Source organism: Gopherus flavomarginatus, chromosome 1 (genome assembly GCF_025201925.1).
Source record: "Gopherus flavomarginatus isolate rGopFla2 chromosome 1, rGopFla2.mat.asm, whole genome shotgun sequence".
Classification (NCBI taxonomy): Eukaryota; Metazoa; Chordata; order Testudines; family Testudinidae; genus Gopherus; species Gopherus flavomarginatus.
The window spans coordinates 167285413-167300813 of record NC_066617.1 but is presented as its reverse complement, the minus strand read 5'-3'; the positions used below and the strand labels follow the sequence as shown (position 1 = coordinate 167300813).

Here is a 15401-nt window from a genome sequence, read left to right as displayed (position 1 = left end):
TACCTTGACTGCCATCTGTGAAGAGTTTATTTATGAGGAGCCCTACCTTGGCACATTAATCCAGGCATGAAAATAAATCTCTTTAGAAAAACAGTTCATTGCAATTTGAGGTTTCCAAATTTGTTTTGTTTCACTGACACTTTTAGAAAGTTGTGAAGTTTGAGAAAGTAGAACTCCCACAATATATCAAACCTTCATAGAAACTCTTCTAGTAGAATACCAGATGAGTCTGCTAGTGTGTTACTATTAAGGATGAGTAAATCTAGCTTGGAAACTAGAAGAACCATTCAAATCTCAAGCCTGGAAAGCATCAGACAGATCCTCCTACCTCTGCTGAAATTAGGTTTCAGGAGGTCTGACACTGTCTTCAAATCATGAATTTTGCAAGGGGGTGGGGGAGGGGTGCATGTGTGTCTACACAGAGCAGTTAGCCACAGCTTAGAGTGCTGAGAGGAGGAACAAGACGACACACTGAGAACAACAAATCTCCATGTCTGAAGTTTCCAAAGCTCTTGCCCAAACCAAGTTTCAAGGCTTGCTTACCAGTTATGCAAAGGATAAACAGTCTATTCTTGAAAGTAAATTAAACTCTTCAAATTAGTGCACTTTGCTACATATATGTTTCTAAAACAGCAACAGCTTCATCCATACAGAAACAAACAATTCCTATTCCTTGTGTATGTGTTCTGCAAAGGTTTGCGTTTTATGAGTGAGATAAAACTTGGTATGTGATTAAACACTAAAGACATGCACACACCGAATTTACATTGTACCAATTTCCTGCAATGTAAGTTTAAAACAACTGGCAGAGATGCTCATACTGATATTTGTCTACTGGCCTTTATGAAACTTTTCATAGGGTTATGGGATCAGAGCAGTGTTACTCTGCAGTATCTGAAAGGATGAATAAATACCTTTATTAATTGATTACTGTCTCAATAACTAAATAGCTGAACTGCATTATTACTAGGATCAATTAGATATTGTATGATTTAAAAGGAAATTCAAAGTTCCCTTTTTCCATGTCTTTGAACTGAAAGTAAGCCTAATATTTTTTCTTTTGAGGGCCCTGTAGAAGCCTAGCTTTTTATTCAGTTTCACTCCCTCAATCATGTAGCACAAGGTCACAGCATTAAAGTATTCTGCTGATAGAAAAAAACAGTGAGAGTTTAAGTTCAAGTACTATTGACTTCTACAGTTGTTTTAAATCAGTCCTGGAAACTAGTTTCTTTTGGGTGACAGTTTAGATAAATACAGAAGAACTGGTACAATCCAGTATTCATACCAAATGTGAACTAATGGAAAAGCCTCAGTTTGGGTGCTGTATTTGATTTGTAAGCTAGTGAGACGCTGAGGCATTTTCTTGTACAATTTATTGGGCTGGGTGGCATCACTCGCTAGAGGCATCAGAGGGAGTATTTCATCTTTTTTTCCAACAGAACTAAAAACATTGTAAGGAGGTAAGAAGCTGTCTAAAGGCAATTTTCTTTCAATTTGTTTGTCTTTGTAACAAGGCATTCTGTTGGGTAACCCCGAAAAATCCTCTCTGGTTCAGTATCAAGTAGCATTGAATGTTAGGAAATCAAACATCAGCATAAACTTTATTGCTAGGTGAACAGAAATACTGACAAATTAAGGGCAATATATTTTAAGGAGCTGCTGAATGCCCTCTAATCCCGCTGACGTCAATGGAAATTAAGGATGTTCAGCACCTTGCACTGCCACTCAAGTGAAATTAATACTTTGGCACTAAGAAAAATGTAGTGATCCTATTCTGTACCTACACAGAAATTTGAAAACAGCAGCTGCTTACCTGGATACTGCACACCATATTGTTGCTGAGGCTGAACTTGTGGCTGCTGAGCAGGATAACCGGCCTGTTGGTACTGTTGATACATCTGGCCTATACATTAAAAACACGATTTTTAGTAAAGGAACACAGTACCTGAGGCCCAAAATCTGACATCATACACAACAGTCTGGTGGACAACGGCTAAGAAGCAATTTGGGTGTCCAAGCCCATCCTATAGCACATTTTTAAAAACAGGGAATTACTACAAGAGATCGTAGAATGCTTCTGTCTAAAGGTTGGTTACAAGGTGTTCCACTAGCAGGCACTTGTCTGTACAGATCCCACAATATTGGTCTAACAAGAAGTATGTTTTATTTAACCTGCAAAGCCCGGTAAACACACATTTTTTCTTAACAGATTGTGGGTTTTGGAGAGGCTGTATATGTGATACAAGAAGTATCATGTGCCATAATTAACAGTGATTTAGCTCAGGGCTAATGATGTTTTTATTGTTTAATAAAGGATCTTAATAAATAGGGCTTTAAAAAACTAGGGTGTTTTCCTCTTTAATCTCCACTGTCTGCCTGTTTATACCACGGTTCTAACATGTTTTCTATGGGCAGTATTCTAAGGAGAATGGTACATTATTCACTCTAATCTCATATTCCAGACATCCTTTAGCATATTCAGCCTGCTGTAAGCCAAGTTTTCCAAGAGGCCCAGGAGTACATACTTTTAAAGAAAACCATATGCATAAGATCAGAAGTTCCATTTTAATATTTTATTTGCTAAATTCAATGCTGTATTTCAGTTTTCTTAGGCTAACTTTGCACTTTAGTGTTTGCTTTTTCTGTTTTTTTGGGTTTTGTTAAATCTGCTATTGAAATCAATTTCCTTGGTCTGTGCTCTGTTGAGCTTGAGGGGTCTACTTTTCAACCCTCCTCCACTGCACAAATACTATGCAAAGAAGAAACCAAGGTGTGGCTGCCAAACCTCATGTTTGGCTTAGCTTTGGCAGACATAGCTGACAGCACTATGTCCACTACATGTTAGTGTACCATTTACTATTTCTGCTGCAAAAATCTGAGGAAAACTGCAAAAGAAGCGAAATGATTAACTTCTGTACCTTTTGAGCTATTCCACATGAAGACTAGATCAAGAGTCACAATCATGAGAACTGGCTGTAAGTCGCCTCCGCCCTCACCAACAGCAATGACATACAATTTTTATATACCTCCACTTTTTAAAAAAAATGCAAAAGGATCAATGCTATTTACATTCCAATTCTGTAGGCAAAGTCCACAGAAAAAAATCCAACAGTAAAATCTCACGTTTTACAACTCCACTATCTGCTGTCTTGTGCACATTTAACAAAAGGGGAGTCTCAAGCTGCCAAAAGGAAAATAAACGCTAATCTCTGGACCGGAGATAGGAAAAAAGGAGCAAATCTACCAAGTGGTCTTGAATCTATGTCATGCAGAGGGGTTGGAAAGGTTTTAAACAACAATTTACATGCCTTATTTTGTGGTATCTCACACCAAGGTAAAAATCTCAGCAAGGGAATGGACAGAGAAAGAAAGCAGAGGCTCTTACCTTTACTGATCAGAAGAAAAAGTGTTAGTTTTTACCTCCTTTGTTTAGTGATAGCCTAGGAAAGGGTTTTACACTGACATTTGTCAACACTGTGGAATTAGTCTGCTAGTGATCATTTATTTCTAGGGCACTTTGTCTAAGACAGTAAGTGCTCCATATTCAGAAATGATGTCTGACACATCCCTCAGTTATCAATAAAAATCAGGCTGTTCAAATAAGACCAAGAGTTTGGTTTTGGTGCAGAAGTGTAGGTCTGCATTAGCTAAATGAAAGGGAGTGAATAAAAGAAAGATACCTCTTTCCAAATTCTTTATGCAGAGTTCCACTCAGGATTACATCAAGTAAAATAACACACATAGCGGGGGAAGAGAATCATAAGAGAAACAACAGAGAGGAACGTACTGGCCATCTTTTAAATAGAAGGGGATAGTAGAAAGACAATGAGACCTTTAGAAACATGAGTACTGAGCCATAAGCCAAAGTAAAAAGCTCAACTAGGGAGCGAAGCTTAAGGAAGTGGTTCTGTCATGTTCCCTGATGTGGTGGTGGTTGCCATTAGGAAGAAAGCTTCTATCTTCTTCTTTAGCAACACTCCCTCTTAGAGAGGCTTAAAGTACTTCCTAACCGGGAGCCTTCTCACTCATCATGACACTGATGAGGCCTCTCCCCCATCCCATTCTCTGAAAAGGCTCCTACGCCATTCATGTTGGTGGGGAATGGGGAAAAATGAGTTAAATCTGTCATCAATCATCAAAGTTACACCTGAGGAACTTAAAAGCATCTTTTCTTGTCTCAGTCCAAGAAACTTAAAAATTTAGTTGGGAACAATGTGAGACAAGTAAAAAGATAAGAAACTAACTAGGGTATTTGATGAGGGTACTGGAGAGACTCTCACCTCTATCACCATTTCAGACCAAGCCCTACATGTAATCACTGGAAGTCTTTCCTGTCAGACCTCTGTTTGGCAGGCTACTTGAAGGAAGCTGGTTGTGCCTGTACAGTCACTAGTGACTGTATCAAAAATGCAACCACTGGCACCTGCTGCAGAAGCAAAGAGCTGAATGGACACGGAAAATAAGTTCTCACCTCCAGAGTGGGCCCTCCAAGGTTGAGGCACCTTGGTTAGAAGTACGAGAATGCTTATCAGCGGTTCTGTCAACCGAAAATTTACTGGATTCAAAGGGATGGGGGACTCGAGAGGAATCAGCAAGGAGAATTTGGCCTCCACAAAAAATGCTGCATAAGAAGTATCTCACTATGAAATTTGCTACTCGTGTCTTGTTTCTACACATCACAAATGAAACTAGTAACAGTAAAGATCCTCGTGTGGGCATACAGTTACTGAAGCTATATGAACATTCTACTACGGCCAGTCTGAAAGCAAAGCGCACTGAATAATACAAAGCGAAGTGCTGCACAGCACAAATGAAAACACTAACAAGTTAAGCATTCTACAGTTTAACAGTCCCTGCATTTGTTATAGATTTTCTCACGTTCAGAGACAGCTGTTTCACGTTACTTTAGACGACACCTGGCACATGGATCTCTCATTTGTATAGCACCTATCAGACAGGAAGATCCTGAAGTGCTTTACAAACTTATGATCTATTAGTGCATGATTTACTTTACCCACTACTAAAATGCTGCCACGTCTGCATAAACAGTTGGTTTAAATGAATCTTAATTGAAATCAATTAAATGTTTCATGAAAATTTCCAGTAAGAAAACAAGGAATGACTAGAAATCAGGAACTCAAGAATCATTCATAAGTCTCAACACCCAAAATAATCCTATGTTAGAGTTTATTTGATGTACAAGAATAACAGCTACTGCAATATTTCAAGTACAAAGGATGTGATAAATGTAGACTGATGAATCTGAGGTAAATAAACGTGATAGAGCAATTTAGAGATATAACAGCAACGGAGATGGTGTTTTAAATTGAAACAATGTTTCAAATTGGTCTGCAACTAAAACATTTAGTGCCCTGTTGTAGAAAACAAGAACATAAACAAAGGAAAAAGAATTCTCACTATGCTCAGCTGGAAAGAAACTAATACACCACTACCCCCAATAAAAGTAACAGTTTTTGAAAGTAGAAAACACTATTCAAAGCTTTCAGTCCCATCAATCTAACATTTATATTGGAAATAAAATAAATATTAGCAATAAAGAAAGCGACCATTATTTGCAAGTGGACAAGGCTCTGTATTTATGCATCAAGGAATGAGCCACAACACACACTTATATTTGTGATGACCAAAGTGCAATACCTGTGATCTCTAATCTCTTCCCAGTGAGGAAACTACCTAGAATCCTATTTTGAAAATAAAATTATGTGAAGAAAATAAAATCACCTCCATTAAATGAAATAGCAGAATTTGGGAGAGGCAAGAAAGGACTTATAGAAAATTCCGTTTTTTTATTTTAACACTTATACATGTAATGAAATATAAATAGGTCTGTAAAAAAGATATGAGTAGTTTAACGAACACAAACCCTTGTATTTGTCTCAATTTAATTTTGGTAAATGATACCAAGAATGTGTGTTCCACATGCTTCTAAACCACGCTACATTGTTTTAAAAGGTATTCTCACTATGACCAATTATCTATAGTGGGAAAACCCAAGATTTGTGCTGCAGTTTTCATTGCGTCTTCTGCCTCTCTCCAGCATGTCAGTGAGTGATTTTTCACTCACTTGACATTGACAAATGACAACAGTTCCAGACCTGTACTAGCAATTTAAAACCTTTACCTTGTTACTTAATTCTATTTTAAGTCAACATGTAAAAACCCACACCTTGTTTTTCTCCATTTGACTTCCTTTCCCACAGAACTGCTGACAAAATAAGTTGTTAGCAGCTTAGAGTTACAGTGCTTACTTTTCAATTACATTTTCTGCCTGATCTAAAATTGCTAGTGTCCAAAAGCATCTACAGCACAAGTCCCAGGAGCCAACTACTCAAACAGAATTATCAAACAAAAGGATGATGCTGCAAGCAACAAAGCAGAGGTGTTCAGATGTGTGGTGTTACTGAATCCAAGACAGCAGCTCAACAAAGTGTTACTATTTGGTTAATATTAATAAACAGCATATATTAATATATTGTTTCCAATCCACACAAAAAAAGTGACACTTTGTAATTATATTATGAGCACTTGGCTCTTATCAGCCAATTTCAAGTTTACGTATTTCTCTCCTTGGTTCTATGGGTACCTTACATATTTGAGTCCTAAAACCTTCCTTGCTAGCCACATGATATTGGGATACCTTCATCACCTTCTTCAGTATTTGCTACACTCACCTGCCGAACACTGATCTGTAGATTGCAATATACAGGATAGAAAGCAAAACAAGGATGCAATTCTGCCCCACAAGTTAAAAAAAAAGTCAAATTAAGAATATTAGAGAAAGATCTTTAAGCTGCATCTTAAAATAAAGTAGAGGGAGCACAGCAGGTCCTTCCTGGAATAGATTTCCATCAAAAGGGACAACATGCATGTTAGTGTTTTTGCAAGTGACAATGTAGAACCAAAAGAACTTGAATACAATGGAGATTTCAAGCATGTGCACATTAAGTCAAATCACAAAAAGAAGGGCACATGGTACAATAAAGGGCTTTGAATGCCGAAGTCTAGATCTTACATGGAATTTTTAAAGTAAGATCTAAGTAAGCCATTTGAAGAAAGTTAGCAGGATAACAACAGCTACAAACCATCACAATGGCTACATGATTCTGAACCAAACATTGGGAGAATTATTGGCAGGTCATTATGAAGGCCATTACAATACTCTATGACAGAACCATATAGCATTATACAATGTATATTAGAGCATTAACAGCTGAGCTGGCCTGGATTTTTGGACAGGACAGTAAATTTGTCTCTGTCCTCTAAGGAACATGCACTAAACAACATAATTTGCACATTAAGTGTATAATTGCTTACTTTGTAGTATACAGACCAGCATTTCTAACAGATTCCCCCATATTTACTGTAAAAGTGACAAATACAGCACAGAAAGTAACAAGTACAAGTTAGACTTTCAAACACTTCTAATGTAAAATTTGACATCTGGAATAGCTAACATTCCTGTCGATTTTTACAATGACGTTTACATCTACACTAATTTTACTACTGAAGTGTTACAGTAATTACTGTAGTAATGTTCCTATTATTTTTCAGTACCATCTGACTTTTAAGACAAAGCTACAGCACCATCTACTGTTTTAACATTGAATCTTTAAAAAACTATATTCTAATGGGGGGAATCGTGGCCTTTAAAGTCTGATACTCCCTAGAAGATTCCTAGTCATATATAGTATTAGATGTGCCATTTAAAGTTCTAATGTAACCTTTTAATGTAAAACATGACAATCCTCAATTATTGAAGTCTGACTGCAATTTTCATGATGTAAGTTACTGCTCACCTTCCATCTGACCAGTTGGTGGCTGACTTCCTGCATACGCTGGCTGCTGCGGCTGAACCCCAGGTGGGTGGGCTGCAGAAGAGGAGGAAGCAATGCTATCAGGTGTTCCTGAACGCTCTTCTACAGGGGCACTAGGTGGTCCTGGGGGAGCAAGAGAATATAGTAAGCATGGGAAATAAACAAGCAAAAAGATTTGATATTCTTAAACTGAATAAAATATCTTTTCTGCATCAAGTACTTTCCAGTTTTGCACAGCTTTACATTTGAAAAAGTTTAAACTCTACTTCGCAGCACAGTCCATGCAGTCTAAATTCAAAACCCAGTCTACTTGGAAAATAACTGCTGGGGTGATTTACCACGATTTCCTAGGGTAAATATGTATTTGATTGGCAGATGGGGGGAGGGGTTTGTTTTCAGTATTTTGGGGTTTCTACACCCAGCAAGGATAGAGCAGGTTTTAGTCTGAAAATAATTAACTGCCATGGCAATTTTGAAAATATAGTGGGGAAAAATAGTCACTTGGATGCTAATGAACAGTTTGAAGTCACAAAGACTAGGTGGATTCTGGATATTTTAAGGCTGTAAAATGCTCTGGAATACCTAACTGAAAAAACACAATGTATAATTATGTACATTTTGATCTGAGGCTTACAAACTAATGCCCCAATCCTATCAACCCAATGCACAAGTAGTTCCACTAACTTCAAAGGGACTCCTTAAGGAGCTTAAAGTGCTGAAATCGACATCGCCGGGTCAAATTTGGGGGTAGTGTGGATGCAATTATATGGTACTGGCCTCCGGGAGCTATCCCAGAGTGCTCCATTGTGACCGCTCTGGACAGCACTCTCAACTCAGATGCACTGGCCAGGTAGACAGGAAAAGCCCCATGAACTTCTGAATTTTATTTCCTGTTTGGCCAACATGGCAAGCTCATCAGCACAGGTGACCATGTAGAGCTCATAGCAGAGGTGATCATGGAGTCCCAGAATCGCAAAAGAGCTCCAGCATGGACCGAACAGGAGGTACTCGATCTAATCGCTGTATGAGGAGACAAATCTGTGCTATCAGAACTCTGTTCCAAAAGACGAAATGCCAAAATATTTCTAAAAAATATTCAAGGGCATGAAGGACAGAGGCTATAACAGGGACCCGCTGCAGTGACGCATGAAATTTAAGGAGCTCGGGCAAGTCTACCAAAAAAAACAAAGAAGCAAATGGCCACTCCGGGTCAGACCCCCAGACATGCTGCTTCTATCATGTGCTGCATTCAATTCAAGGGGGTCCCCCTACAACTACCCCACCCCTGTATGTGGACTCCTGCAAGAGAGTCTCTCACAACAGGGAGAAAGATGATGATGAGGAGGAGGTTGAAGATAGCACACAGCAGGCAAGCAGAGAAACTGTTCTCCCCAACAGCGAGGAACTGTTTATCACCCTGGAGACATTACCCTGCCAACCTGGGCTCCCGGACCTTGAAGGCGGAGAAGGCCCCTGGTGAGTGTACCTTTGTAAATATAATACATGGTTTAAAAGCAAGCGTGTTTAATGATTAATTTGCCCTGAAGACTTGGGATGTATTCGTGGCCAGTAAAGCTACTGGAATGCAGTCAAGCAACATCTGTTCATCTCTCTGTGTTATCCTCAGAAGAGAGAGATCATTCATGGTCACCTGGTTGAAACAGGGGAATTTTATTAAGGGAACATTCAGAGGTGGCCGTTCCTACTGAGCTGTGTGCCTACGGCTGAAAAGAAATCATCCCCGCTGTTAGTCACGTAGCAGGGAGAGGGGTGATCATCTCAGAGACTTAGGTGCGAGAGGGGGTTTAGTTGGGTTTGTGCTGCATGTTAACCCGAAAACCACAGCCACTCCTTTTAAATGGCCACCTCATTTTAAATGGTCAACCCAACTCTCTCTTTTTTCCTCCTGCAGCTGCAAATGTTTCAACACTACCACTATTATCTCCATCCCAGACGCTAGCACAGACAAGGCGGCGAAAAAAACGCACTCGCGATTAAATGTTCTCTGAGCTCATGCAGTCCTCCTGCACTGAAAGATCCCAGCAGAATACGTGGAGGCAAACAATGTCAGAGTCCAGGAAAGCACAAAATGAATACGAGGACAGGAGGGACGCGCGAGATGAGAGGTGACGGGATCAAGAGAAGCAGTGGCGGCAGCATGATGAGCGGAGACAGGCTGCAATGCTGAGACAACTGGTGGATCAAACTGATATGCTCCAGCATATGGTTGAGGTGCAGGTGTGTAACCAACTGCCCTCCTCCCCAAGTTCCACAGCCTCCTCACCCAGATGCCCAAGAACATATGGGGGGTGGGGTTGGGGGGGCAGAGAGGGGTGTTCTTGCTCCTGAAGGAGGGGGAAAAAAAAAAAGAGAGAGACTTCTACAAGACATTCCCATTGGCCAAACACAGCAGAAATAAGTGCCAAGGACACACGCTTTAAGATCAAGCAGCAAATAGCAACAATTGATCATGTTTTCTAGTCATCAGTATGAATCAGTGACTTTTTTTATGAATTACTATAAGGCATGTACAACTATAGGGAAATACGGCCAACATTTTTATGATTATTTTAAAATCAATGATTAGTTACTGGATGTCAGCATTTATAGAATACTGTTAATGGTCTTAATGTGAAGGTTTGGTTTTAACAGTATCCGTTCACTCTTGTTTCTAACAAATAATGGCGTTCTCTGCCATCTGCACATGAATATGGTCAATATTTCCAGTCTTATTTCTTTGTTCAGAAGGAGTCTTAAAAAAATCCTTTTGCTGAATGACTTCATTAATCCTAACAAAAGGATATGCTAAGTGATGAATAACAGTTCTAAAATGGAAGCTTACAGGAAATGATGGTCTTAGTTTGGCAAATTTTTTGGCATAAGGAGAAGAATTTGATTCCAATTTTACTTCATATCAAATTACTGTTTATAAAGGGTTTTCTTGCCACTTTAATAAATATAAAAATGGGAGATATTAAGCTGTTTTGAATTTAGAGCACCCACATTAAATGCAATAGATGTTTGAGCCAACAAAACAAGGAATTTCCAAATTAAAAAGCCTAAACTGAGCTCCCACAACTTGCAGTTAAACCACTGAAACTCAGTGCAGGTGGTGGCCCTTATAGGATCTGGCTCCAAGGTTGCCCCTTGGCTCTTAATCTCTTTTACTCCAATTTCAGCACTTTGGATAATCCCACATAAATTATCATCAGAGCTGTAAAATCTAGACACAGAAAACAAACCTGTAGACTGACAACCTAATTTCAAATTTCAATGCTGTTGTGTGGTTGTTTGAAGTTACCTTAGTTTTCATATAGGGGTTTAAGATGACATTGTATATATTAATTTCAACAACATCTGACATGTTTGAAGCAGCTGACGATCAAGTGTAGTCAGTATTTAGTACCTGTACTGTCCTACTTTTGCACTGATACTAGCTCTGAAGGTACCATTGCCATAAGACTTAAATTAGTAACAATGCTATGATGAACAATGACACTTAGCAAATAAATTGGCAAATGATTGCTTCTTTTGTTATATCCTTTAAACAAAATTTAGTGCTGGTAGAAATTAAGGATAATCATTAGTAATGTTTATTTAAAATAGTAATCGGGAAGTTTGGAGTGAGTTTGTTTTTTTAATTCTGACCAGTACTTGCCACTTTACATTGCATTTTTGTGCAAATGCGTGAAACTCTGAAAGTGAAATTTGACTCAAAGCTCACCGTAAATGAAAGTGGAAGAGAAAAGTTTATCTGGAAAAAAAAGGGAAGGAGGGTTTTTTTTGTTTGTTTGTTTGTTTTTTTAAATCTCACTTAAGTAACATCAATAGTCTGAACCTCTTAGGCCTTTAGTTTAACTTGCATAAGCAGGTGCAAATCCCTGGATTTAAATACAGTGTCCACTTATTTGCATAGGCGCCAAACTTTCTATTAATAGTAAGCGGATTGTTTTAAACTACTGTAAGCTATTTTTGCTCTCCACATAACTAAAAATGATGCAATATAAGTTTGTTACATATATTCCATCAGAATTTGTAAGCCAATTCAACCCAGGCACTTTAAAACTACCATATGCTGGAACTCTAAAAACAAAAGTACTGAATGGAAATAGTAATTAGCACATTCATACTATGAAGTCTTTATTTCATAACAAGACTGAAGTTTTAACTGCCAACAATGAAAATCTGTTGTGCTTTATTTTCAATAAAATATATATCCTTACCCGACACCTGATCATCTGTCAGCCCAAATGCTGACATGACATTTTTGCTGATTTCATCTTGATTTTTTAATGGATCAAAAGCAGACATACTTGCTGCTATAACTTGAGTAGATGGCTTGACAGAAGAGTCAGTAGCAGCAGGTTTTTCTTCACTACCATCAACAGCATCTATTAACACAGCAACAGATTTGTTTCTATTACATACACCAATTAAGAAGTCTTATCAATTTGAAATACCATTCTGTGACAAGGAAACAGTGAAGTTAAATGTTCCATGGCTGCTCATATATATAAACTTGCACAGTAAATTTTAAGAGCTGCACACACAACTTGAAGTTGACATCAGAATAACTGGAGAATGAAGCTTATCTACATACCTACTATAGAGGTCAACAGAAATTGGTTCAGTCCTAACTCACTTCTGAAGCAGAACGTCATAGTACACAAACTTATTTAGACAGTAAGCTCTTTGGGGGAGGGCCCATTTTTGTTCTATTTGTACAGCGCCGAGCATAGTGGGTTCCTGGTTCCTGACTGGGGCTCCTAGGCTGTATGGTAATACAAATAATAAAAAAACTGAGATCCCAAGACTTCTACCCCCACCCGCAGCAAGTGCCTACTTTTCTAAATTGTCCCAGCATATGACAGCAACCAGAGAACCCCCAATGAAGCTGCCCAACAGAGGGAAAACAGTCAGGAGAGTTCCATATACTAAGTGTTGTCATTATTGTGTCTCTGATTGGGTATTATTATTTTATTCTTCAAAGGAGGGTTCAGTTAAGGTGACTAGCAAGGTACAGTTCTTCGTACTTATCAAAATGAAATTGCAGTACCCCCAGAAAATCCATATGTCAGACACATTGCTGCTATTAAGTAAAAATGGAGCAACTACTTAGGCTCAGATCCTTTTCCAGGGATTAGTAGCTGATGCTTCAAATCAGCCTCTCTCAGCTGGTTATTAATCCACATAAAATGCCACACACCCTGAGAACTGCAGCTTAAACATTAATATTTGTTTTGTTTCATATTTAAGAAACATCACATCTTTTAGGCATCAGAAAGGCTGTGTTATCTAAAAGACTGAGCAAAGGACTAAACCAGGGGTTCTTGAGTTCTAAACTTAGTTCCAAGCAATGACTGGGTAAAAGTCATTCGCTTTCTAGCCTCCACTCCGCACTCTCCCCCCATCTGCAAAATAAGCATATTGCTACTTACAGGGGAGTTTAAATGATCTAAATAAAATTTAAGAGTACTCTGACAGATAATACTTGAAATCTTCAAAGTAACCAGTTAGGAAACAGTCAGTCACTGTTTCTTAACTTGGTACAATACTCCTACTTGTTAAAAGACTGTGCTTGACTTAAAGTAAGTAAGTAACCTTAAGGCCACTAGCAATTTAAGTTTCTAAAACAGCAACCGAGGACCAGTTTGCAGACTGAGAGAATTAGGCAAGATTCCCTTTTTACTGTATGTAAGAGCACACAGTTTGACTCAGATAATTCTTTACCAGTAAAACGCCCGACCTACCATTTTCAGGCAGGCTGGTGGAAAGCCCTGGTTCAGCAGGTGGTTCCAAACAATCCAACAAGCGATTCACTTTGTTACGAAGTTCTATCAGCTCTCGACGGAGATATTTCACCTGATTGGATTCTAGAGGTCTTGGCTGCCCATTAACTATAAAATAGTAATTAAAGAAATGAACTCTGAGGGAACATAGTAACAATTATTTGTGCAAACACAGGTTAAACAGCTTTCTTATACAATAGTATTCCTAGATGTCAAGCATAAAGAAGAACATCTCTGTCTCTGTTTTGTGGAAGGGAGTTTAAAAATCACATGTACTGTAGGTCACGAGTGAAAACAGACTATAATCTCACACTAGTCCAAAATGCACATTTACAACAACCCAATTTGGCTCCTTATTGCATATTACCAGAGCTGTATGGAGACATGTGCACGCACCAGCCTGTAATATGCTTAGGTCAACCAAGAATTCATTCTTTTTCAGTTAACAATTTTTTTCTGATCTTTCAGTTGCAGCAACTTAACTGTTAATTGTAAACAGTAGGTAAAAAATTGTTTTGTCATGTTTACGTTGGCAGTGTCCCTTAAAAGAGTCAGGACCAGTTTACAAAATACAAACTACCATATTCTAATATCTGTGCAAAAAAGACAAGTTACCTTTTCCGTAACTGGTGTTCGAGATGTGTTGCTAATATCTATTCCACAATAGGTGTGCTGCTCGCCACGTGCACCGGTGACAGAAGTTTCTCCCCCTAGCAGTACCTGTAGGGAGTGCCCTAGCGACTCGTGGAGTGGCACCTCCATGACGCAGTATAAGGGGCGCTGCGCGCTCCTCCCACCCTCAGTTCCTTCTTGCCAGACAACTCCGACAGAGGGGAAGGAGGGCGGGATGTGGAATAGACAAGAGCAACACAACTCAAAGAACAATAGTTACAGAAAAGGTAACTGTCTTTTCTTCTTTGAGTGATTGCTCATGTGTATTCCACAATAGATGATTCCAAGCTGTATCTATTGGAGGTGGGTAGGAGTTCGCAAATTCTCGGGATGGAGAACAGCCCTGCCGAACCTGGCGTTCTCCCTGGTCTGAGAGATAATGGCATAGTGCAAGGTTAACATGCGAACTGAAGGCCACGTGGCAACCCTACAAATATCTTGAATGGGGACATGGGCCAAAAAGGCAGCCGACGAGGCCTGCGCCCTAGTCGCATGCACCTTCACAATTGGTGGTAAAGGGACTCCTGCCAGGTCATAACAGGTACTGATGCACGTGGTGATCCAGTTGGGAGAGCCGCTGAGTGGAGATTGGCCGACCTTTCATGTGCTCGGCCGAGGCGATGAACAACTGCGAGGACTTTCTGAACAGCTTAGTCCACTCCAGATAAAAAGCCAGAGCCCATTTCACATCCAGCGGGCAGCGCTCCTCACTGAACACATGGGGCTTTATCTTTATGAAACACCATGTACGGGGGCTCAGAGGTCAGGTCCCCAAGTTCCAAGTCCTGCCTAGCCGACGTGATCGCAAGCAGGAAGGCCACCTTTCACGAGAGGTGTGACCAGGAGCACGTGGCTTGCAGCTCAAACAGGGGCCCCATGGAGACGAACCAACACCAGGTTTAAGTCCCACTGAGGGACTGGGGGCCCCCAACACACAGGAAGAGACAATCCAACCCCTTAAGAAATCAGCTAGTCATAGCATGGGAGAACACCGTGTGGTCCTGCACCTGCAGATGGAAGGCCGATATGACCGCTAGGTGCGCCTTGACTGACAAGGGCGCCAGGCCCTGGGCTCTAAGGTGAAGGAGGTAGTCCAGAATAAGCT

The 15401-nt window shown here is 39.7% G+C and overlaps 1 protein-coding gene across 4 annotated transcripts in view; it reads right to left on the bottom strand.

Moving 5' to 3' along the window:
• TFG (trafficking from ER to golgi regulator) overlaps positions 1–15401 on the bottom strand; it is a 37880-nt gene that overhangs the window by 1926 nt on the left and 20553 nt on the right. For 3 of the 4 annotated variants that reach the window (XM_050960211.1, XM_050960196.1, XM_050960204.1), the window contains exons 5-8: positions 13586–13732; positions 12059–12226; positions 7818–7958; positions 1814–1903 (exon numbers count right to left, since the gene is read on the bottom strand). In XM_050960211.1, coding sequence (XP_050816168.1) covers positions 1814–1903; positions 7818–7958; positions 12059–12226; positions 13586–13732 — 546 coding nt within the window. The remainder of the gene's footprint in view (positions 1–1813; positions 1904–7817; positions 7959–12058; positions 12227–13585; positions 13733–15401) is intronic. The other variant, XM_050960220.1, reaches the window with a different exon arrangement.